This window comes from Ursus americanus, chromosome 23 (assembly GCF_024610735.1).
Source record: "Ursus americanus isolate L20-20 chromosome 23, mUrsAme1.1.p, whole genome shotgun sequence".
Classification (NCBI taxonomy): Eukaryota; Metazoa; Chordata; class Mammalia; order Carnivora; family Ursidae; genus Ursus; species Ursus americanus.
In genome coordinates, this window is record NC_142149.1 from 20544855 (window position 1) to 20569791 (window position 24937).

The following is a 24937-nucleotide window of genomic DNA, read 5'->3' on the forward strand; positions in this document are numbered from 1 at the left end:
ACTGCACTGATATTCCTAGCTCTTACAAAGCTAACTCTTGATTTAAATAATGCTTCTACACACCTCGATCATATGTGTTAGTGTATTAAACTCTTAGCTGAAACTAACTCACTGCAAAACTTGTGTAATTTAAGCAGCACAATTCTCCAATGACTTTACTCAAAAGACCTCCTTCTCCCCCATTAAGCAACAACAAAAGACATTAATTTTGTGAAAACACATACATGAAAGAACACACTTCATGTGTTTATAAAGGGTCCTTCATTGAAGATTTTAGCTGTGACAGCTATTTACAAAGTAATGTAAAGCTTTGTAACAAAGAGCAAGGTCTGCTTATTACATGCTCAGTTACTGGTGGTGACACTCAGTGAGTATTGGCTGATGCGAATATGAATGGATGAAAGCATAAGTGCTATCCACATATATACCATAAAGAGCATGAAGTAGGTTTAACTCTCCCAATTTTTACTTTTATAATGTAACTAAAGCAAAGTCTAACACAAAATATTATTTTAAAGTACACCATTTATAAAGAGAGAAATAACATAGTCTTACCTTATTTTAGAAGAAAAATGTTAAAAAAAAAAAAGAGTAACTAAAAAAACTCAAACTCAAAAGTAAAAAGCCATTGGTTTTTAGTAGAATGACAACAGATTGGGCCACTAAAAAAGTAAATTTCAAATTCTTCAGAAAGAATGTACAGAGATTTTGGATATAGCTTTTTTTAGATTTCTTCTTTTTTTGTTTGCTTGCTTGCTTACTTGCTTTACTCCTATACAAACCTCAATTAAAGTATCAGAATGAAAATCAATGAGGTGTTTTCTGTAACTTCTCCAAACCTTTGAAATATGTAACCTGATTAAAGAAACAATTTAAGTGTTTCAGTGAATTTTTTGGCCAGGGGGTTTGAATGAGGAAGAACAAATGAATCGATTCCATTTGGTTCGACAATGCTTACCAGAGCTCCACTGGCGAGATCACAACCCAGAGCTCACAGTGTGTCCAGATGTCTACACGCCAGCAGAGGCTTCCAGCCCAACCACAGAGGCTGGGCGTAGTCCCAAGACACTGCACACACCCTGCCTATACATTGCTCCGCTGACGCCGTGAGCCTGTGGACCCGTAGGGAAGATCGGGCTTCCATGAAAACTTCTGCCAGTGAAATCCAGTGGAGATTCTAGGAGGGAGCAGCTGTAGTTTCAGAATGGATGGAGCAAGCACTCTGTCTCACGGTGGGTACTGAGCTGACCTTATAACAGGGGAGAGAGACTTCTTCATGGACCAGGTCAGGTGCAAAGCCCCATGCTATTTATTCTGTTTTCAGGGAACAAGACCTAAAGCCAGGCAGTGACTGAAAAATTTAAACGAATTATCTGGTCTTAGAACATTAGAATTAAGGGGGGGAAATTCAAAATCATCTATCTACCGCTCAACCTAAACTCACTCAATTCACTTCCCCAAACTACATCTCCAAATGTACAAATGTTTCATTCCTTTTTAAATACTTGAGGTTTTGTGTTTGTACAAAATATGTTAATAGTTTTATAAAATATAACTTCTAAACAGGGAAAAACTTAAAAACAAAAAAAAGCACAAAACAGAGATTCTGGAGAGTGATTACCCATATTTATAAACCGCTGTTCTTATGCAAATCAAAACCACAAGGAGATATTACCTCATTGTGTTAGAGTGGTCATCATCAAAAACACAAGAGAGAACAAATATTGGTGAGGAGAAAGGGGAACCCTTGTGCACTACTGGTGGGAATGCAAAGGGGGACAGCCACTATGGAAAATAATATGGAGGTTCCTTAAAAATTAAATATAGAATTACCATATGATCCAGCAATCCCACATCTAGGTATATCTCCAAAGGAGATAAAATCACTATCTCAAAGGTACCTGCACTCCTATGTTCATTGAGGCATTACTCACAATAGCCAAGATATAGAAACAACCTCACGGTCCACAAAAGGACGAAAGGATAAAGATCTCACACACACACACACACACACACACACACACACACACTATTATTCAGTCATGAAAAAGAAGGGAACCCTGTCATTTGCAACAACATAGATAGCTCCCCGGGGGCATTAGGCTATGTGAAATAAACCAGACAGAAAAAGACAAATACTGCATGATATCACTTTCATGTGGAATCTTAAGATAAGAAAAAATGTCAGACTCATAGAAACAGCGGTTGCCAGGGCCTGGGGGTAGTAGAAATAGGGAGAGGTAAAAGGATACAAACTTTCAGCTTTAAGATGAATAAGGTCTGAGGATCTAATGTAAAATATGGGAACTATAGCTGATAGTGCTGTACTGTACACTAGGAATTTACTAAAAGAATAGAACTCAAATGTTCTCACCAGAAAGAAAAGTATAAACTAAAAAAGATTTTAAAACATTGTTCTTGATCACCAGTGTAACTATTATGTACCCATGTCTGTCTTTTTGGGTACCTAAATTATTCATGGCATTTGCCAATATTCTTTATGTGTACATTAGGGTGAAAAAAAATCTGCCAAGGCAGGTGCAAGGGCTAAAAGAATACATCTTCCTGTTTCCTTTTGTTGTCTCTGTTTTAAAAAAGGAATTGCCCCTGAGAAAAGCCTCTAAGAAATGCCTCTAGTGGTAATTTCTGGAATGAAACTAAACAGACTGCTGTACAAAGGGGAAAAAGAAAAAAACAAAGCAAGGCACGGCGGACAGTGGTGTCAATCCAAAGGTGAGAGGTCAGCAGAGGAGGTCAGCGGAGGAGGTGTTCCTTTCCTACGAACTCTATAAAAGGTCAGCTCATCCATCACCGGGAGACAGACTCTGCTCCAGCCATCCAGAAGCTACAGGTGCTCCCTCCTAGAATCCCCAATGGAATTCACTCGTAGAAGCCTCCATAGAGGCTTGAGTTCCTCCTCCCAGGGCTCTGCACGCAGCGTGAGCGGCTCCATGTACAGGAAGGGGGGCATGCAGCACTTTGGGGCTGCACCCAGCGTCTATGGGGGAGCTGGAGGTCAGGGCATCCGCATCTCGAACTCCAGCCAGAAGATGACCTATGGGAATGATGGCACCAAAGGAGACCTGTTTGTTAGTAACGAGAAGACAACCATGCAGAACCTAAATGAACGCCTAGCAAGCTACCTAGCAAAAGTGCAGTCCCTGGAACAGTCCAACTCCCAACTCGAACTGCAGATCAAGCAGTGGTATGAAACAAAGACGCCCAGCACCAGGGACTACAGTGCGTATTACCAACAAATAGAAGAGCTGCAAAGTCAGGTAAGGGACGACACTGTGTTTTCTAGTCCGCTGCTGAGCTGCAGGATATATACCAAGAGGGCATATATGTTAGGTGAGTCCAAAAGGATGTTATAGAGCAATTAGGCTGAAATGCTATATCTACAAAAACAGTGCATTCTATCATCTACCCTTAGTGCTGGGGTAGCTGACTACATCATTGGATGACTGTAATTTTTTTTTCACTTTTTAAAATCTAATTACATGGAAAATATGAAAATATAATCTGTATTTTTCTCACAGTTTACCAGGACAAGTCTAAATGGATAGTAGACATTTTTTTTTTCTGAAAAGAGCTAAAATTCTTATGTGATTATAAATCTCAGGTTTTTTTCACCTGGTTCTCATTAACTTTTGAATTCCCAGTCAACTTAGAGATGTTCCTCCTTTAATTTATGTAAATATGGTAATATAGTATTAAGATACTGTACCATAAATTTCAATGACAAAGTGATTCGGGGTAGAAGTATGAGGAAGGGATGTAGGTATTAATGACATCCAGATTTTTTTTAAGATTTATTTATTTATTTGAGGGGCACCTGGGTGGCTCAGTCGGTTAAGGGTCTGCCTTCGGGTCAGGTCATGATCCCGGAGTCCTGGGATGGAGCCCCACATTGGGCTCTCTGCTCAGTGGGGAGCCTCCTTCTCCCTCACCCTGCTGCTCTGCCTAAGTGTGTGCTCGCGCTCTCTCTCAAATAAATAAATAAAACCTCTAAAAAAAAGATTTATTTATTTGAGAGAGAGAGAGTGTGAGAGAACAGGGGGAGGAGCAAAGGGAGAGGAAGAGAGAGAATATCAAGAAGACCCTCCGCTGAGCTAGGATCCCTATGTGGGGCTCGATCCCAGGACCCTGAGATCACGACCTGAGCCAGTATCAAGAGTCAGCTGCTTCACCGACTGAGCCAAGCAGGCGCCTGAATGACATCCAAGTTTTTAAATACCCTGTTTAATGATCTCATCGTCATCATCACAAGCGGTTCAGAAACCACTTCTACAGTAACAAAATGTTCTATTGCCCCCAATTCAAATTTGTTGCAATCATATCACAACCTACTCCCACAAAAGGTGGAGTTCTGTTTTCTCAATTGTGTGCAATAAAGGAAGTGGACTTTGCTCCTAATTGCAAAGTTCGGATATGACAGGAGCACTTGCTCTGCTTTCAAATTCTTATCTAATCAAGGAAAGAATCCCTTTCAGTTTCATTTTAATATTCATATTCCTTTAGAGCAAAGGCCACCTCCTTACCAGCAAGTCTCTTTTTCTTGCATTTTATTATCAGTGCAATTTGAACCAGATTCCACTGGAAGTTACTTTGGGGGTTTCGGGAACCACGGGGAGGTGAGGCAAAGGTGTCTAAACTGTCTTTCTGCCAAGAGGTCATTCTTCTCAGGCTCCCACTAAAAAACGTTCAAATCAGCAAACCATTCTTCCCTACCTGTCTCATGATTCATGTTTCTGAATCTACTTTGGATCAGCCCAAACACAGAGACACAGCCATCTACTCCATTTAGCAGGGCAGACTCGGTATACGAAGGCAGCTCTCTCCGGGACTGGATCTGCTGAAAGAGACATGTCACCGTAACATCTTCTACAAGCAGACAAGATGCACACACATCATAGAGAACTCACCCATTAGGTAACCCCGTTTTTAAGATCGAGGGCTTATCCATCCTGACAGTGCCAGTGCCTGGCACAGCTCTCACAAAACAGATGCCCATTCACTCAGCCAATATTTAGTACATACCGAGTGCTGGGCCCCAGCTGGGCATGGGGGAATATGATGGCGAACATAATGTGATTTAGGGGGGAACAGGCACAGACAAAGGCAACATACATCCCACATGGAGGGATAAATGCTAGCCAGGAGGGCTGTGTAGGACAGTGAGAACACAGGCACTTCTCATTCAGTTCTGCCTTGAGGAAATCACTGAGGCTTCCTTGAAGCAATGATGTCTAAGGTGAGATGTGGAAGAGAAGCAGTTCACCAAGTGAGAGGGGCTAACAAGAATATTCTAAGCAGGAACATCAAAGGGAAGGCACTCAATGAGGTTTGATGGCTCAAGTTGAATGAAATTTTCCTTTTGTAAAACCGTAAGAAAGCTCACCAAACCCTGGGGACCAGAGTTACATTTTATGACTCAATTATGTTAAATGCCTACATCATTACTCTTCCTATTTTCATGTGGAAATTCTTGAAATGAACATCATCTTTGATAGAATAGTGTTGTATCTGAGGACACACTCAATCATTTGAAACTCCTGTCCAGTTGAAAATGTCATTCTTTCTCATGTATTTTCCAGATTAAAAATGCACAACTGGAAAATGTGCATTATGTCCTGCAAATTGATAATACCAAACTGGCTGCTGAGGACTTCAAGCTGAAGTAGGTTCTAACACCATGGTTAACCTTCCTGAAAAGGGATTCCTTTTAGTAGTCCTTCATGAAACTCAGCTTCCCACATTCTTGTTGGTAAAGGAGCTACCTTAAGTACTTTCAGAATCTGGGAGTTTTAAGGGTGTTAGGAGCTATCGGGTCCAGCCCAGCATGCAGAGCGACAATTTCCTCACCCACATTCCTAAGATTTTGTCACCCAGCATGCAACGGAACACCCCCAGTAACTACTACTGTTTTCACTGGTTAGCTCTGGTTGCTAGAACATTCTTTTTTAGTAACCTCACATCTACCTTTTCGCCCATTGAACCTAACTCTGCCCTTTGGAGTAATACCAAGGCAATATACAACTCCCCTTCTGCAGTGGTGCCCTTCTGTTATCTAAAGCGAGCCGCGTATCTACGTGTGGTGACTCTCCAAGTGAGTCATCCATGCTCCTTCAAGTGCTGCAAGTGTGTGGCCCAAGTTCCAGGGTGTGACCTTTGATGCTTCTGAGTTTGCTAGTGTTTTATAATAGAGTCTGACAAACCAAAGAACTAAGACTATGATTAAACCAGCTCAGATTGTGTTCACTCTCCTATCACCATGTCACACCACATGTGATCACAGCTGTTCCTCATAAATGGCCCCTACACTAGCGCTTTCTCATTCTGAATATGTACAATGCGTTGGTACTAAAAGGTCCTTTGCGGTTTAGAAGGGTAGCATTTGAATGCTACAAGGGATCAAAAAGAAGGAAATGGAAAGCAGATCTGAAGATTCAAGCAGTAAACATTCCAATTCCAATTTTACTAAGTCAGCACCTGAATATTCCCTTGCATTTTCATTTTTTAAACTTTTGCTACTTTAATAAAAATGAGAGTACATAAGATTGTAGGGGAGAATCATGAATTCTTTAAGATAATTCACTTTGGACGCATCTGCTTACAAAGTAATAAAAATTAACTGATCATGTGCATTCATTAAGTAAATCTAACTATCCATTATTTAATATCAATAATGAGAATCCTTTGCTGACACATTAATTAAAGCAAAATATATATTTTAGAATTTGGAAACGTTTAACAGCTCAGATTGCTTTTTTACCAATCACTCCAAATTACAAAGATGATATTATGGAGCAAATTATCTGATTCTTGGGTTCTCATTAACATTTTTGGAATGTATAAAGAGGGACACAGTGTACTGAAATTGATCCTCATATACCACGTAAAAATATCTCGTTATATTAAGACTCTCTCTTCTATAATGGCTTCAAAAGACTCAATTACGTCTGCATACCAATTAATTCACAGGTATGAGACTGAAAGAGGACTACGCCTAGCAGTGGAGAGTGATATCCAAGGCCTGAATAAGGTCTTGGGTGATCTATCCTTAACTAGAACAGACTTGGAGATTCAAATTAAAGAACTGAGTAAAGACCTGGATATCCTCAAAAAAGAACATCAGGAGGTGAGGAAATATTCAGAACTGGTGTTGGGAATGATAGAATGACTCTAATAATGATAATGGGGGGGTTGATAAAATGACAATAATAATGGTGTGAGTGGTCAGAGTTCAATGACAGAGCAGTACCTGGACTAGAATAAACCCTACCTAAATTATTGTCTTTCTTTTTCACTCACCCCCAATGAAAGAAGCCATAAGACCTATGTCTTTTCTGCCCAGCCCCATGTGAGAACTTGCTTCAGACTATAATCAGGATTTTCACTCTTGTAGGAAGTGAACAGCCTACGCAGACACCTGGGCAATACTGTCAATGTAGAACTGGATGCTGCTCCAAGCCTGAACCTTGGCACCATCATGAATGAAATGAGGCAGAAGTACGAAGTGATAGTCCAAGACAACCTTCAGAAGGCCAAAGAACAGTTTGAGAAACAGGTAATAGCATAATTCTGAAGGGTAAGCCAATGTGAAGAAGCTGTCCTTCAAAAAAGATAACTCATCTTCTTTCCTTTCTCTCTCTCCTTACTCATTTATTTTTTTCATTTTTGGAACTTTAGACTCAAACTTTGCAGCAACAAGTCACAGTGAGCAGTGAAGAGTTAAAAGAAACTGAGGTACAAGTAAAGGAGCTGAGACGCACCTACCAGAACCTGGAGATAGAACTCCAGTCCCTCCTCAGTCTGGTAAAGCACCTCTAACTTCTCACTCTCAATGCAGTGTGTGTTTATTAAGTGCCTGTGTGAGGACATCTGGAGATACAGAAACCTCTAGGAAATAATCCTTCACCCCTGCAGAGCTGGCCTGGGGAAACAGGCCAAGCCACTGATTATAATTAAAACACAGCAAGAAATCCAGGACAAGAGCAATGTGCTGCAAGGATGCAGTGGAACAAGTAGATCTGGAAGATTTCACACGGAAAGTGGCATTTCAACTAGATCAGAAAACTTGAGACGAATTTGTAGTTGGAGAATAGCGGTAAAGACCTTCCAGGTTAAGCAAATCAGTCAGCTCTTGATAAAATTATGCTGTGTTAACAACCCCCAAATCACAGTGGCTCACAACAGCAACACTGCATCCATCATGGGCTGACTGCAGGTCTGCTCCAACATTTCCAGGGGTAAGGCCAAGGGAGGAGACCCTGGCCAGGGCATGCCAGTGTTGTAGCAGAAAGAAAACAGCAATGGCTGGACCGTGTGACAGCTCCTAAAGCTACTCCTCAGAAAAGACATTTGTCAGTTTCACCTGCATTTCATTAGCCGAAGAAAGTCACATGACCAAGCATGGCGTCAATGGGATGAGGAAATCTAATCCTCCATTTGGAGGGGCACCACAAATCACAGGGAGAGGAGGCAAATGTTGAGAACAAGAATACAATCCCGGTAAGAGAACAGTGAGTGTGAAGCTAAAAGCAAACAAAAGACCCCTAGAGGTCAGAGCAGCTGGCTGGGGCTCAGGAGCTAGTGGTCCGAGCAGCTGGCTGAGGGTGCCTAAATGGGAAGAGTGGGAGGTAAAGCTAGAAATAGGAATCATGCCCGCAGTGACGAGCTGTGGGAATTCTCCGCAAAAGAAATTAAAACTGAAACACCTCTTAAGTCTTCGACTAAGAAACATCCACTTTTTCTCGTGCTTATAGAAAGAAACTTTGGAGTATACACTAGAGGACACCAAAGATCGTTACAGTAGCAAACTGGTCACCATCCAGGCAGTACTGGACAACCTAGAAGCCCAACTGACGCAGATTAGGACCGATATGGAACGCCAGAGCAATGAATACAATATCCTCCTTGACATAAAGACCCGGCTTGAGCAGGAAATTGCTACTTATCGCCGCCTTCTGGAAGGAGAAGATGTCGTCACGTAAGGCTCTTAGAATCAAAGGATATGTGCCAGTGTCTACATGCTGTGCTATTTCAATGTCCACACGTTAAACCCTGTCACTCATTCCCCAGCACCAATGCAATCCCTAGCACAAAGGCAATTACACACACGCCACTACCAACAAAACAAAAACATACCAAAAGTATGCCCATCCCTAAAATACCAGGTACAGCCTTTGTACCTGAGGTCATGTGTAGGGCTGACTTAGAAGATGGTTATACAGTAAACGATACAGATTATGCTTTTGCTAATTTTTATGACTAATACATAACTGGAAGTACAATAACATTCAAAAATTCTCCTTGAGAGGTCATGAAATGAACAAAAGGCCACAGAGGTCTGTGGGAGCTAGTTTGAGAATCATCAGTGTTGCCACAGCAACTGTCTTCAACTACCACACCCAAGAAACTCCATAAGAGAACACAAGATTCAAACTTCCATTGCAATTTTGTTATTTTAATTACAAAAGCTTCTAGCATAGCATAAACAGGCCAGTTTTGAAGCCATAGATACAGATATAGATATAGATATAGATCAAGTTGAAAAGTAAGAAACTCAAGTTCAAAGTAACAAGCATGGTAAAAGCAGAAAAAATACAAACACAGCATTAAGACACACATCACACGGACTTTATTTTGAAACAGAAAAGGCAGGACGGTCCTGCATTTTCAACATGGCAATAACACCTTTTCCTGTTTCTTTTTCTTTTCTTTAAAAAAAAGAACAAAAAACAGTACTACAGAAAGTGCATTAAGCATCCCAGAGGAGAAAGGTAAGTATTCTAATCTCACATGTTTCGTATGAGACTGACTCCTCACTCAGTAGCTTACCACTTATTAAAATGCCACCGGTGAAAAAAGAGAGATCAGTTCTCAAGGGAGCAGATACTACCCTAGGGATTCTAAAAATCAGGTGCATTACATAAAGAAACTCCCAACATGGAAAGTTTGTCATACTCCCACAACAGGGTGCTTTTCTTGGCCCAAGCTATTGCTGTCCTGAGACATCCTGGGATCCTGAAAAGAAAAAAAAATAAGATGAAAAAGTGCATATGGCTTAATTCAATATTGTAGATTTCTCTTTGGGGGAGGGGGAGTAGAAAATTTGTGAATCTGGGGACAGTGGCATATTTTCTGCATTTGTTTATAAATTGGACAAGATTATTTAAGAAAAAGAATGGGTTTCTTTTTCATTTAGGAAAAAATGCATATAAAATAAAAATTATTTAAAGTTGAATATTATACGCCAGCAGAGTCATGTTCCTGAGCTAACATTTTATACTTAAAACTAAACTCAGATATAAAGAGAAAAAGGAAGATTATGACAGTCGTGCAAGAAGTGGTGGACGGCCAGGTTGTGTCATGTGAAACCAAAGAGATGGAAGAAGATTTGTAAACAGCTACCCGGAGATGCTGCTGAGGGTCTGAAAGAAATGTGGCTATAATTTTTGCTCCCTGTAAGAAAGCGGCCATCAGACAGCACCATTAATGCTTTGTGGTAATCAGAAGGGGACAAAAGCCCATTTATCGGTCTCTATAATTGAATATAAATTGTTTTACTCAGAGGAGCTGCAAATCGCTTACAAAAATGAAATCCAATGAGCACTAGGACATTGAAACATCATTACCACCATCTTTACCATGAAACACATTAATTATAAGCTAGAGACCACCTAATATCAATTCGTTATTGTTGCTGAAAATTACAGCACATTTGAATTACACTAAACCTCACGGAGCAGAAGAGTCCCCAGAAATTGCAAATAAACTACTCTTTCTAATTTTTCCTGTTTCTGAATTGCAAAATCTCCTTTCAGGGGCCCTTGGATTCTTAAATGACCCAATTTCTTGGTTAACTTCATTGGATTTTTGATATTGGTACAATCCTGTTAGCTTTGAGTTACCTCTGCATTTTTTCCATTGTCTCCGCTGCCTTTTAAAACTCAACTCAGCTCTTCAAATAATTTGAGAGTCAGACCCCAATCACAGATGCTGAGCAGAATAAGAATGAAGCACATTATGCTTGAAGTGGGAGTAGATTAAACGCAAAATTAGTGAAACCCTTCTCAAGGCAGAATGCTTCTCCTTGTGACAATAAACTGCATAAATCATCAGGTGTTCTCTTTCTTTATGAAGTGAACATGTGTTATGAAATGTTTCTCACCTTTTTTAATAAAAGCTTTAATGAGATATAATTCACACACCATAAAATTCATCCTGGTAAAGTGCAAAATTCAGTGGTCTTCAATATATTCACAGGATTGTGCAGCCATCACCACTGTCTAGTTTTAGGATGTTTTCATCATGGAGAAAAGAAACCCCAGTAGGAGTCATCCCCCCATCTGCCTTCCCCCCAACCCTGGCCACCATTAATCCACATCCTCTCTCTCTATGAATTTACCTACTCCAGACATTTCCTACAAATGGAATCACACGATGTGTTCTTTTGTGCAGAAACATTCATAGCAGCATTATTCATAATGGCCCCAAAGTGGAAACAACTCAAATGTCCATCAACTGATCAAAGGATAAACAAAATGGGGTATGTCCATACAATAGACTATTATCTGGCAATAGAAAGAACAAAGTTCTGATACATAATGCAACAGGGATGAACCTTGAAAACGCTATGCTCACTGAGGGAAGTCAGACACAGAAGACACAGACTGTATTCTCACACTTTGCATTTCAGTGTGCAGAAACTGCCTTGCAAATGTTTACAGGAAAAAATCAGTTTGCCCACTCGCATTGTATTGTAGTAAATTAATAGCTAGGATTTAAATTTTGATACATAAGTTTGTAAGTAAATAGGATTTTGAGGGTGATTATATTGAAAATAATAATGTGATTTGCTTAAGAATAATAGTATCTACCACTTATTGAGCACTTACTTGAGCTAAGCAGTGTGCCAGGCATTTTATATGCAATTCTCATGTAATCCTCACAATAACCCACGAAGTAGGAGCTATTAGGTTGAATCATATGAACTTGCCAATATGTAATCACTTTTTACCTTTAAAAAAATAGCAATTTCACATGGTTTGACCTTATTCTATTCTCCCCATTTTACGAACGAGGATTATATATGAAGACGTGAAACAGGTACTCTCCCAAAGTCACAGTTACCAAGTAATGGAGCAAGACTGAACCTTAGGACTGTTTGTCTGAAGTCATGATACCCTTTTAAGCAATTAATTACATGACAAACAACTGCACAGTCATACCTGAAATGAGCATTTGCCTCTCCTTAGTTATTTTGCGCTTTTCTGCCATTTTCACTAGCCAGACACCTACAACAGCCAAATGTCACAAATGTGGTCCAGCCAGCATCCCACATGACTGGATTTACCACAACTTTTGTCAGAAAAAATATTATCTTCACCCGTTCTCATTCCTTTGCTTTTCAAAGTAAAGAGGTTCGTTCTCATTTTTTTCTTAATTTCCTTCCTAATACTCTGGTTAGTAAATTGCTTTTAAAGATGTTAAGAACTTTTAGAAGTGAATTCTTTCTCTCCTACTAAAACACATTCCAGAACTGTCTGTAACTTTGATATGCAAATGCCAGAGACTGAGTCTGATTAGCAAAAAACCTGTAGGAGGTGGGTTTGAAATTCACTAGGCATGGCCATCATCAGTATGACAATCATTGCCTTTTGCCATAGACAATAATGACACTTTGTTCAAAAGTAGATTATTTTTAACTGAATTTCCTATCATAAAAAGTGAAAACTAATCCTTGCCTTTGGTCGATCTCCAGTTTCTTCCAAGTAATCTTTCAAAGAAAGTAGGTGAGGCCATATATACATGTGGAGCCAGATGGTTCCACCACCAGGTTCTACCAGTAGTGACTGTGTGAAGTGCTCATCTCCATATCTAGACTTCTTACATGAGCTAGGAAACAGAACAGCACGATCCGATTTCTGACAGACGTACAGATTCAGAGAAGACCTGCAATCCTTAAATATAGGTCTTTTTATCACGCATAGAATCATTATCAATAAATTTCATGACTTTATACAAAATAATCAGTGCACAAGTGGACCCATCAAACTCAGAGAGAAACCCTAGAGGTGATGCGAGGTTGGAGAGAGCTACTTTTTCTGGCCTTGGGGAATTATATCTACACAAAGCCTTATGACATCTAAAAGGAAAGCCTTTGGCACGGTGTAGGGTACCCAGGAAGGGCTTGAGAGTCAGCTACTGTATTAATAACAGTAACAAACTGAGGGCTTCGGGGGGGGGGATGGGATAGGCTGGTGATGGGTATTAAGGAGGGCACGTATTGCATGGTGCACTGGGTGTTAAAAGCAAGTAATGAATCATGGAATTTTACATCAAAAACTAGGGATGTACTGTATGGTGACTAACATAAAAAATATTATTATGAAAAAAAAAGAATGCCATGGAATGATATAAAATCAAAACTTGGGGGCGCCTGGGTGGCACAGCGGTTAAGCGTCTGCCTTCGGCTCAGGGCATGATCCCGGCGTTCTGGGATCGAGCCCCACATCAGGCTCCTCCGCTATGAGCCTGCTTCTTCCTCTCCCACTCCCCCTGCCTGTGTTCCCTCTCTCGCTGGCTGTCTCTATCTCTGTCAAATAAATAAATAAAATCTTAAAAAAAAAAAATCAAAACTTGGCCAATGGACACCCTCTGCTCTCACCCTCGCTAACGTGGGGGCAGTCTAAAATAACAATTCCAACTTAAACCATTGGCTAGTGATTTCTATTTTTTAATTTCCCTTCAAACATTTGTTTTCTCTCCCCGAAACTCACTTCCAAGACTCGCCTTCCCAGGAAAGGGAAGATTCCAAGATTCCTTCTCCTCTCTCTCACCATAGGCAACCCTCCCTACCTTTGAGAACACTGAGCTCTGGAGTCCAGAACTCATCCTTCAGAATGACCACCAGGGTCTTTTTTCATCCTCATTTCAAAAGCACAGCATACAATGTCAGTAACCCAATATTCTTTTACTCACTCACAGGATCTTCAAATGTTATACAAAGCAAAAGTGAAAGGTGTTAGGGACACAGTGATCAGTGAATTGCAAGAAGTGGAAAATCTGTCTTTAATGGAAAGATCTCAGGTGGAAAATCCTGCAATCAAAGAGCAGGAAACTAACCAATGTGACATGAGAAGATGGGCATATGTTTTACTTAATAGATCAAAAGATTTACAAATACCACGTAAATAACTGTCTCTATCTTGAGTATTCCCTAAACTATACAGAAAGGGAAGTCATGATTCGTTTGAGCAGTTCCCGCTTTCTCGTCACTTTCCTCTGTGCCTCAACTTACATAACCACTTTGCCACCAAAGCCCAAGATTGTTTCTGTTTTCTATACTCCCAACTTCCTGTATTTTTATAGCTGTCAGAGAAAATTATTTTTACTTCTAAAAATTCTAAAATACAGGCTTTATTATTTAACTTAGCCCTCCCTCCCAAAAAACAGCCACTGAAGAAGAAATATTTCTCTTTTCAACTTCTGAAGTTGCTCCTCCTTCATAATTGGATTCAGAATGAATCCTGGTCAAAGCACACCAGCAAATTAGAGCAAAGTCACTCTCAAATGAAATGAATTTTAAATGACACATTCAAACATATTAAGGATTAAGTTCTTTCAAGTGAAATAACTCCAGACGTGCAAGGATGAAGCTTAGCCAAACACTAGGCTAAGACTCAGGATAAAAAATTAATTAGACATAGTCCCTACCTGAGAAACTTACAGTCTAGGATGATAAAGAATATGTATAGAGACACGAAGGTATAATAGGTATAGATACCGAGCAAAATTATTTAAAATTTACATATAGGCATTAGAGGTGGAAAGTATACATTTCAGCACGAAATCGGTTCCAAGTTCAAGAATTCAAGTTAATCATATGCCCATATTATGTGATCATATCACTAAGCGACAGGTCTGCATTTGGCACATCCCCTCAGGTCTGTAAGCAAGTAATAGCCTGTTTCATTTCTATGGCAATAATAATAGAATCACCCTTGAAGGCAGAGGAAGGGGGCAAATGCTGCTTATAACTAACTATTAATGACCATATGTCAAGTTCCTGTGCAGGAAGTACAAGTTGAACTAGGACTTTAAATGATCTCTGACAATGCGGTTACATGTCAAAAGTATAACTAAAACTACATTTGCCCATGTGTTTGCAGGATTTCATGTGTGGTGTCATTCTTTGGGTGTCAGCCTGTACACTGAGAAATGAAATTCAAGGAGAAAAGCTAAAGCTCCTGGTTGATGAGCAGGACAGAAACCCAGTCTCATGACTGGGAGGTCAGAGTGACGCCCTGCCCTTTCTGTTTGCACTGTAAGAAGCAGGGTTGTGTTGTCTATAAAAGGCACTGCAACCTGAATCCTATCTTTGCCACCTCCTGGCTGTGTGGTCTTGAATAAGTCACTTACATCGTGACCCTCAGATTGCTCATTTGGAAAAATGGGACAAAAGTATCCAACTTAAGAGGTTGCCACAAAGGTTAAAAAATAATGTCTGCAGTTTACCTGACCCGGCGTCTACAACATAGCAAACTATCACTATCAACGAATCAAACAAGGACAAGCTCAGACAAAATGCTTGTAATATACATTAAAAGAATGCTTGCTAAAATTTTCCATATGAGACCCAGGTCCCTGGCATTTCCACTTAACACACTACCATCCTCTCAAGAAATGAAGCAAATGGATTATGGTGTCTCTCATCAAGCGTTTGATTGCTGCATCCTTTCTAGATCTATTGTGAGTGAGAATACATAGTTTCTGTAAATGTCTTGCTTAAGACCCCTTTATTTAGAAATCCCATTGGCTTGCTCCTTGTGATGTGGATAGGCTGGGGGAAAATATGTCCCTTCACATGTGTCCCTTCTACAGTAAGTTAAAAGGAAGCTGGAACTGGATTTCACCCTGGGTTCATCGTTCCTGTCCCTGGGAAAATACATACATACATACATACATACATACATACATACATACATAAAGTCACGCAGGCCTTCTGCTTGCCAGAATGGACACTGAGTATTCCCTATAGAGACCTGACACGGGCTTCAGTTGCAAGCCCTCTGCACTTGCCCCCACATCACCAGGGGGCACTGGGGGCTCCAGCTCAAGACTGTTCACAGGCTTAAAGAGCCTCACTTTCTGGGAAGCCAGAGTCAAGGCAGAAAATACCTGGAAAAAAAAAAAAAAAAGAAAGAAAATACCTGGATATCAGAGTGAGGGGCAGGGGTTGAGAGTGCAAGCAGTGATAGAATTTTAAAATATAAAAAATCAACCGCATTTTGATACATTAGCAATGCTGGGGGTTGAGCAGTGAATAATCAGACAAGGCTCCAGATTTCACAGAGTTCACTAAGAAGGTAATTCTTATGTAAAGGAAAAGCTGCTAAAAATACTATAATATTCTACTCAAAACCAGCATTTTTCAATGTTTAAAGGGTCCTCTTTCTGAATCAGAAAGAAAGAAACCATGTAACATCCTAATCCTAATCTGAGATCTTAAACTCGAGAGTTCAAATTCCTGTATCAATCTGGAAAGCACATTTTTTTTTAAAGATTTTACTTATTTATCTGACAGAGAGAGAGAGCACACAAGCAGGGGGAGCAGGAGAGAGAGAAGCAGGCTCCCCACTGAGCAGGGAGCCCAGCGCAGGGCTGGATCCCAGGATTCCGGGATCATGACCTGAGCCAAAGACAGACGCTCAACTGACTGAGCCACCCAGGCGCCCCCTGGGAAATGCATTTAGTCCCCACCTTTCACCAGTGCATTTCACAACTGCTTCTGAAACTATATTCCACTAGAAGATAGACTAGATCATAGCCAGATGGTTTACATTTAGTTTTCTAAAGGAAACAAGTAGGAAATATGAGTGAAGAACTTTAAGAAGCTCAAGGCTGAGGACAACGTACAACTAATTTATCTATTCAACAATCACTCATTGCTTTCCTACAGTGCATAAAACACTAGACAGTGCAGAGAATACAAGCAATGGAATAATCTAGAAGAGAAAAATTTCTTGTGACAACCTATCTCTACTCCACCCAGATTGCTTTTTCGTATAACAAATATGTAATGGGCACAATTATTCAATTATATCTATACTAATGAGTTTTCAGTATGCATAAATCATTTACTGGTTGAGCTGGTCAAAAAAGGGGGGGCATGATATTTTGAGTGGAGAGAGTGAACTTTTCAACTGCAACACCCACTTCATGACCTATAAAAGACCAACCTTTCTGCCTTACTGACACTACTTCTTCTCAGGTTGTGGCCCCCTTCCCTGGGCTGTGGATCTCTCCAGCAACACCATGTCCCTCTCAGTGCGCACCTCTGGGCTGCCCCGGCGGCTGTCTTCCCAGAGCGGAACATCAGGCAGAGCCAGGGGCACATCTGCTTCCATTGTTGGCAGTAGCTATGGGGGGAGCACCTTTGGCTTTGGAGACAGCTGTGGGGGAGGCTTTTCTGCTGCTTCCATGTTTGGTTCTAGTTCTGGCTTTGGTGGTGGCTCTGGAATTTCCTTTGCAGGAGGACTGGGCACTGCTTATGGGGGAGCCCTGGGAGGTGGCTCTGGAGCCCTGGGAGGTGGCTTTGGAGGCCTGGGAGGTGGCTTTGGTGGCCTAGGAATTGGATTTGGGGGAGGCCTAGGAGGTGGCTCTATAGGTATTCTCTCTGGCAATGATGGAGGCCTTCTTTCCGGATCAGAAAAGGAAACCATGCAAAATCTTAATGACAGATTGGCTTCCTATCTGGATAAGGTCCGAGCACTAGAAGAGGCTAATGCTGAGCTAGAAAACAAAATTCGAGAATGGTATGAAACACGAGGATCTGGGACTGGAGACCCCGGGTCACAGAGTGACTACAGTAAATATTATCCATTGATCGAAGACCTCAGGAATGAGGTAACAATATGGTTTTTGAAGGGGCTTTGGGAATTATTTTTTCTTTTTCTTTTTTGCTGTTATAACATTTTACAATGATAAACCACCTAAAACTTAAGGTATTTTTCAACTTGACTGTATTTGGAGCAATTTCTCATCTCAAGATACTTAGTTTCATTTTATCATTTATCATAAAAAGTGACTGTATTTCCACTACCTTTCTGCAAAAAAACGTTTCTCAATTTTTAAATAAAATGTTAGAAATGTTTTCTTTTAAAAAGTTAAACTGCCTTAAACTCTTAATAAAATAGCATGTTAACATCACCTAAAAATTTCTTCTCAGAAATGCACTTGCATAATACTAGTATTTTACAACTTCATTTTGTGTGTTTTCCCCTATTTTGCCAGATCATTTCTGCCAGCATTGGAAATGCCCAGCTCATCTTGCAGATCGACAATGCAAGACTGGCTGCCGAAGACTTCAGAATGAAGTGAGCAGAACAAAAGAAAGACTAATGATAATTGCTATGTTTCATCATTTCTTTTCATTCCCTATTTTCCTGCCTTTGTTGATGGCAAATATCTCAAACCCTCTGCAGTACACATGTTCCATACATTTGTTGTTCTGGTAAATTTACATTGGGCATTCTAGGAAGAAAGCAGATTCAAACACAATTCACATTACACGTCCTTAATTATAAGCTACTTAAACCGAGGGCTATGATCGCCACCATGCTTGTAATTTGCTTTTGGCTCATAATGCAACATGATATTTATCCTCAATCTTCCATGTATCAAAATGAATTAATAATGTTCTTACCTAGAAGTGAAATTATCTTTTTCCTGATGACACATACCACTAAAATATTAACGACACACCTATTTTTATATTCCTTCCTCCTTTCCCATATTCCACCCTCCCACACATAAGAGAGAAACACTAACGCTTGTTTTGCTCCACGAAATCTCCAGGCAGGATGCGGCAATGGTGAACGATCCTCAACCTGTAAAATCCTGGTAAAAGCTATTAGAGAATTATCAAGGTCTTAAATTAAAACACGAATAAAAGTTAAGCAAAAAAATTATTTTTTAATTTTCAACTGCTTTTAGGATTCCATCAGAAACTCCACCTGGAGAGGGGCTACCGCTGTTTATAGCCAGGGCAGCCAGCCAAAGGGGAACTGTTCCCTGGGATGCAGAGCTACTGAGGTTCAGTGCTGGGAGAAAAGTCTCACCTCACAATTTTTCCACTTCTCTCCAACTGAGCAATAAACTATTATGAAAAAAAGGAAAGGAAAATGTTAAAAAGGACATAGAGCATCATTCGTTACAATGCTGTCACTTCTACCTAATCACCCAGGACACAAAACAGCCCTGAAGATGATGGCAGGGGCCTTATCCAAAGGGTACATTGACTCCGGAAACTGTTTTGCACTTGGTTTTCAGGTATGAGAACGAGCTGGCCCTGCACCAGAGCGTGGAGGCCGACATCAACGGGCTGCGCCGGGTGCTGGACGAGCTGACCCTGGCCAGAGCCGACCTGGAGATGCAGATCGAGAACCTAACAGAAGAACTGGCCTACCTGAAGAAGAACCATGAAGAGGTAGGCAGATTTCGCAGCTGCTTTTTTCCTGCCAAATCCAAAAATTACAACTGCAAATTTACAAATCCAGACTTAGAACAGATATGGATGACACGTGATACCCCTGTCAAATTGGCCATTTGTTTTGAATTTCTGGGTGAGTGTATGTGTGGTGGTGGTGGGACTGATGGTGGTTCCTGTTAAACAGATTAGAAGTGCTTTCTGATTCTGTCATTTCCATCATTAGATAAGGACAACCAGAATTTTAATTGTCCTAATTTAATGCTTTTTAAAAATGTAGTATCTTTAAAGTTCAAAAACAAAAGTCTGCCAAAAATATATAATGTTATATACGTCTGAGAAACTGGTTACACCCAGTGTAAAGCCACAGTGAACTCTGGTATGCCACACAGTATATCAAAAGCTGGTGTCTTAACAGACATTAATCAGCACCCTGGCAATGGGCTTCTAAAGAGCTTCCTATTGGAAATCAATGACTGTGGTACAAACAGTGTGCGAGCCTTGGCACTGTCTGCAGCCCCAGTTTGGCAGCTCTGGTTGGAAACCCACTGTACCTTTTCCACCAGGCCTTCCCTTCTTTGTAAAGGCCCTGGACCCCCAAAAAGCAGGGCCAACTCATCCATTTGCCATGGTAGGTACAGCTCCTAGGGCCCATGGTAAGTTTAGGGACCCAAGACAATGTCTTAAGTTCTTTTAAGTTAAAAGAAAAATATGAATTTGTAGGTAGAAAAAGAAGTTTTAATATATTATATTATGTCGGTCATCAACATGGTCATAAAATATAACGTTTAATGTCTTTTCTGTTGGAGGAGACCCACGAAGGTTATAATGGGCCTCTGCGCCCGTCTCTCTCTCGCTGTCCCCAGGAGCTCCAAAGCTTCCGGGCAGGCGGCCCCGGGGAGATCAGTGTGGAAATGGACGCTGCTCCGGCGGTGGACCTCACCAGGCTTCTCAACAACATGAGGGCGCAGTACGAAGCCATCGCGGAGCAGAATCGCAAGGATGCAGAGGCCTGGTTCATTGAAAAGGTACCACAAACAAAACCAAAAGGCTTTGCCATATTTGCAGAAAAGACCCGCGGCAGCAGCGCGTGCTCATGTCCCTTCGCCCCTTTGCCGTGGCAGAGTGGGGAGCTCAGGAAGGAGATCAGCACCAACACGGAGCAGCTTCAGTCTAGCAAGAGTGAGGTCACCGACCTGAGGCGCGCAGTTCAAAACCTGGAGATCGAGCTCCAGTCCCAGCTGGCCACGGTAGGGCACGCGCACGCAGCATCATTTCGACTTCACAGAAAACGTGGCATCCACGTGGGTAAGGCCATTGGCCGGCTGCCCTCCTCTGAACAGTCCTCTCCATTGTTCTGTCTGTGCTGTTTCCCTCCCACATGCAGAAGAAATCCCTGGAGGTCTCGCTGGCCGAAGTGGAGGGCGACTACTGCGGCCAGCTGTCCCAGGTGCAGCAGCTCATCGGCAGCCTGGAGGAGCAGCTGCTGCAGGTGCGCGCCGACACCGAGCACCAGAACGCCGACCACCAGCGGCTGCTGAACGCCAAGGCCCGCCTGGAGCTGGAGATCGAGACCTACCGCCGCCTCCTGGACGGCGAGGCCCAAGGGTGAATAGACCGGTTCAAATAGGTTGAAAATAACTTCGGTGGCTGACCAACAGTGGCCACCCGATGCACTTGGGGCAACAGAAGGAAGGGTTCCTTTGCTGATGGAAATTACCACATCTCCTAATAGCATGCCTTGGATTTATTCAATGTTCTACACTTTGCAAAGTGTTGTCACCCATGATCTTACTTGATCATTCATAAAGTGCTGGGATAATGGCACCACAGACAGAGGCTTACCGCAAATGAGCACGAGAGAAGGCACCCGTTAGAGTTCTGATATCAATGCCCTAACGCTAAGAATGACACACAAACGATAGCCACCCAAATCACCTCACAACCTACCGCAATGAACTTTCCAAAAGCAGCAGCACCCTGGACTAGTGGGAAGAGCCCAGGGCTGTAAATCAGGAAATCTAAGTTCTGAGATCGGACCGTACCTTCACTGCCAGTTTGCTTCACTCTGAGAGCCTGCCGTAAGCAGGGTTTGAAAATAAAGGGCCACTGCGCCAACTGATAACTTTCAGGGTGCATTATTCAGTCGTTGTGCATCGAGAAACGTAGACTACCTTCTCTATTCAGCCATAGCTTTATGTACATCTTTAGCTTCAACAGCAAACTCTTTATTTCTCCTCCTCCCAGAAAGCGTCATGTGGTATCATCTCCTTTGTTTTCTTTACAGTGACGGTTTCGATGAAACTTTATATGTGACCGAATCCAAACCTCAGACACAATCGATCGATTCCTCTAAAGGTATGTGGATTCCCTAAGAATCACTTAGAGTAAGTCAGAATCACACTTACTAAGGACTAAAATGATAAGATCTCTTGATTATTGCAGTATTATTAATAATTGAAAGCATATTTGCATTCTGAGCCAAGGAAAAAATATTTATGCATTCTTGCAGAAAAATGAGTAGACTGTACTGTATTAAAACTCCTGGCAAGCCCAGAAGGAAAACAATCTACTCTATGAAGAAGTGTTATGAACATCATAACCACTTTTTAAATTTTTAAAAAGAAAAATATTTTCATTTGTACATAAGACAACACTGAATACATTTCATTTTCACTGTATAAAATGCATTGTTTTAGTATACAAAAGTCACTTTTGAAAATTTACAATAGATAGACTATATCTGCCAATAGCTCATGTAAAGCTTAAGTTAAACAACAACCAACTTTGGATGAATATGTGAAACACTAACTCCTGCCCCTTCATTCCATTTTTATCTTTAGACCAATCTAAATCCCGGAAGATCAAGACAATTGTGCAGGAAGTGGTGAACGGTGAAGTGGTCTCATCTCAAGTTCAGGAAGAACTAATGTAAAATTTTGCAAGATCTGCCCCATGGTTGGTTCCTTAGGAACGGGAAATTTACAAGTAGAAATTATGCCTTTCGGAGTAAGATACTATATTAGTTCAATTCTACTTTAATCTGTTTCATTTTTCTTGGATTCCCTATTCACTCTGAGTCCCTTTTGCTCTTTAATTACAAGTCTCTGTGGCCATGTTGGTCTTTATAACAAACCAAAATCACCTTGTATCTTTCTGGACCTGGTGTAGTCTTCTAATAAACTTTCTTTTGGTGCCTAGGAACATATTTTAATCACAGGATTTTGATCAAGTAGTATTGTTTTAATAGAGTTAAATAAAAGATGAATGGTAATAATGTGAGATATGTACCTTCTTTATTCCAACAATAATGTCAAGAGCATAGAGAGAGGTTTGTAAAATACTAATAGTAAAGTAGATAAACACCGGGATGAACATGTTGGGTTGGAGATTAAGTTAAGAAGATTCTTTTAGAAGTTCTTTCCTTTTTACATCAGCCCATCAAGGTTACAGCAAAATTACATTGTCTACTAGGGGGGATAACAGCTGTCCTGTTCATTTTCTAGGACCTTCTTTCATCCAGTCAAGAAACACTTATGGAACCCCTATAGTGTGCAAGACTGGAGACTCAAAGATGAATAAGATATATGATGAATGAGGTCCCTGCCTGGAGGAGCTCACAACTGAGGGCAGAGACAGACACCTACTGGGAATGGTGATAGGGAGAGATAGGGCACATAGAAGTTCAAAGGGCATATGGAGAAAGAAGTGAACAATTTGTCAGGGGGTAACTAATTGCTTCACACAACAATCAACCAAGAAAGAGTGCCTGGGTGGCTCAGTGGGTTGGCTGTCCACCTCTTGATTTTATACTCAGGTTGTGATCTCAGTCATGGGATCGAGCCCAAGTTGGGCTCTGTGCTCAGAGCAGAGTCTATTTGAGATTCTCTTTCTCCTTCTCCTTCTGCCCCTCCCCCCACTCGCTCTCTCTTTAAAATTAATTAATTAATTAGTTTTTAAAAAGAAAATAAATTAACCAGGCAGAAAAGGGAAAAAGGGAACAGAGGAACACATGTGAAAAAACACAAGGGTATAAACAAACATTGTTTTGATGTCCTTTCTCCTACCTGGCACCAGTGAGGCCCAGAGTGGGGTTTCTATTGGGGTGGATCAGACCCACAAGTCAATAACAGATGTCATGTTCTGGGTTGTGGCAGAAGGTGGGCAAAGTCTAAGCCTGAGTAGATGGGCGTTCAATCTGGATTGCCAAATTCAAAACCCTAAAAGGAAAAATAAGAGCAGGATTTAATGATTAAGAGCCTGGGTTCTGAAGCCAGACTGGGTTTGAATCCTGGCTCTGCTACTTCATAGCAAGTAATCTAATCTCTGTGTGCCTCAGTTTCCTGACCTTTGAAGTAGATGGGTTTTGTGGAGGTTAAATGAGGTAACGTACATAAAGCACTAGAAGCAGTCTCTGGCACTTGACAAGTACTCAATATTTGCATTCTATTATTATTAGTGTATGGAACCAAAATGGGATGCAGAAACCAGGGGAACTGATGAGCAAGGAGTGTCAAGGGGAGCAGAAGGGAGAGGGAGGAGTCATGCAAGCCTAGAGGAATTCCCATGCTGAATGCAAAAGCCCATGGAAGGTTATTAGGCCATTTTAGCTGACTTGCTTCAGCATCCAGCTTTCTGAAGTCACACTTCCTTTTAATATTTGCTAGTGGTTTCCAGTGCTCCATTTATCTCCTTGTATTATGCATAGCAATTCAACTCTCTGCCTAGCTCTCCCCTTCTAGAACACGTCATAGGAAAACTTTACCTTTAGACCCAAAGAGATTATCAAGGTCTTTTCCTTAACAAGGTCTACAGCCCCCAAGTAATAAAGGATGCCCCTTTTCTGGTACTCAAATGTGGCTGTAATAGTTACTGTTTCAAATAACACCTGGTTTCCTTATAACTACATCTGAGTTGTGTGAGACTCAAAGGAGAAAGGGGTTTTGCACAAGGATAAACCCAGTTTCTTGGTTCTTAGCTACTATCTTAGTTTCTCAGCATTCCTTTCTTTTGGAAGCATTTCTCCACTGGGCTCCCTTAGACAATACCTCACTTGCCACTTTTTCTCAGACTCTCCTTTGTGACCTCTGAATGTTGGCCCAATCTTCCTGTCCTCTCTCTCTATACTCGTTTCCTAACTAATCGTTCTAAAATAACCATCTATAGCTTTATTGTAGTGATCACTTCATAATATACACAAATATTGATTCATTATGTTGTACACTTGAAACTAATAAACATTATGGGTCAATTATACCTCAATAAAAAAAAAACAAAGTAACCTATGCATTACTTCTTGTGGTAGCATCCAAGATGGTCCCAGGGATCCCCACCTCGTGGTACTCATGCCCCTAGGTATAGTCCGCTCCCACAATGAATAGAGTAGGTCTACTGAAGAAATGACTGTGTGTGATTTCCAAGGTTTGGTCACAAAAAGCA

The 24937-nt window shown here is 41.1% G+C and overlaps 2 protein-coding genes and 1 long non-coding RNA gene across 3 annotated transcripts in view; 2 read left to right on the forward strand and 1 right to left on the reverse strand.

Moving 5' to 3' along the window:
* LOC123781953 (uncharacterized) overlaps window positions 1–24937 on the reverse strand; it is a 145893-nt gene that overhangs the window by 87711 nt on the left and 33245 nt on the right. The window contains exons 3-6 of the long non-coding RNA XR_015721292.1: window positions 19131–23718; window positions 9970–10029; window positions 4732–4855; window positions 959–3055 (exon numbers count right to left, since the gene is read on the reverse strand). This is a non-coding gene — a long non-coding RNA (uncharacterized LOC123781953). The remainder of the gene's footprint in view (window positions 1–958; window positions 3056–4731; window positions 4856–9969; window positions 10030–19130; window positions 23719–24937) is intronic.
* KRT20 (keratin 20) lies at window positions 2845–11338 on the forward strand. The gene is made up of 8 exons (XM_087854431.1): window positions 2845–3278; window positions 5598–5680; window positions 6985–7141; window positions 7409–7570; window positions 7693–7818; window positions 8769–8992; window positions 9736–9785; window positions 10311–11338. Exons 1-8 carry the CDS (start codon window positions 2874–2876, stop codon window positions 10406–10408), a joined length of 1305 nt encoding a protein of 434 aa, XP_087710557.1. The 5' UTR covers window positions 2845–2873; the 3' UTR covers window positions 10409–11338.
* On the forward strand, window positions 17311–22433 carry KRT12 (keratin 12). The gene is made up of 8 exons (XM_045781741.2): window positions 17311–17916; window positions 18304–18386; window positions 19342–19498; window positions 20365–20526; window positions 20623–20748; window positions 20886–21106; window positions 21786–21856; window positions 22342–22433. The coding sequence occupies exons 1-8, from the start codon at window positions 17326–17328 to the stop codon at window positions 22431–22433; spliced, it is 1503 nt and encodes a 500-aa protein (XP_045637697.1). The 5' UTR covers window positions 17311–17325.

Bases quoted from the DNA above. Each gene is read 5' to 3' on its own strand.
- KRT20 (XM_087854431.1), top strand. From the start codon at position 2,874: ATGGAATTCACTCGTAGAAGCCTCCATAGAGGCTTGAGTTCCTCCTCC. The intron at 5,681-6,984 runs GTAGGTTCTAAC...ATTAATTCACAG, and splicing joins GCTGAGGACTTCAAGCTGAA to GTATGAGACTGAAAGAGGAC. The intron at 7,571-7,692 runs GTAATAGCATAA...TTGGAACTTTAG, and splicing joins AAGAACAGTTTGAGAAACAG to ACTCAAACTTTGCAGCAACA.
- KRT12 (XM_045781741.2), top strand. From the start codon at position 17,326: ATGTCCCTCTCAGTGCGCACCTCTGGGCTGCCCCGGCGGCTGTCTTCC. The intron at 19,499-20,364 runs GTAGGCAGATTT...CGCTGTCCCCAG, and splicing joins TGAAGAAGAACCATGAAGAG to GAGCTCCAAAGCTTCCGGGC. The intron at 20,749-20,885 runs GTAGGGCACGCG...TCCCACATGCAG, and splicing joins TCCAGTCCCAGCTGGCCACG to AAGAAATCCCTGGAGGTCTC.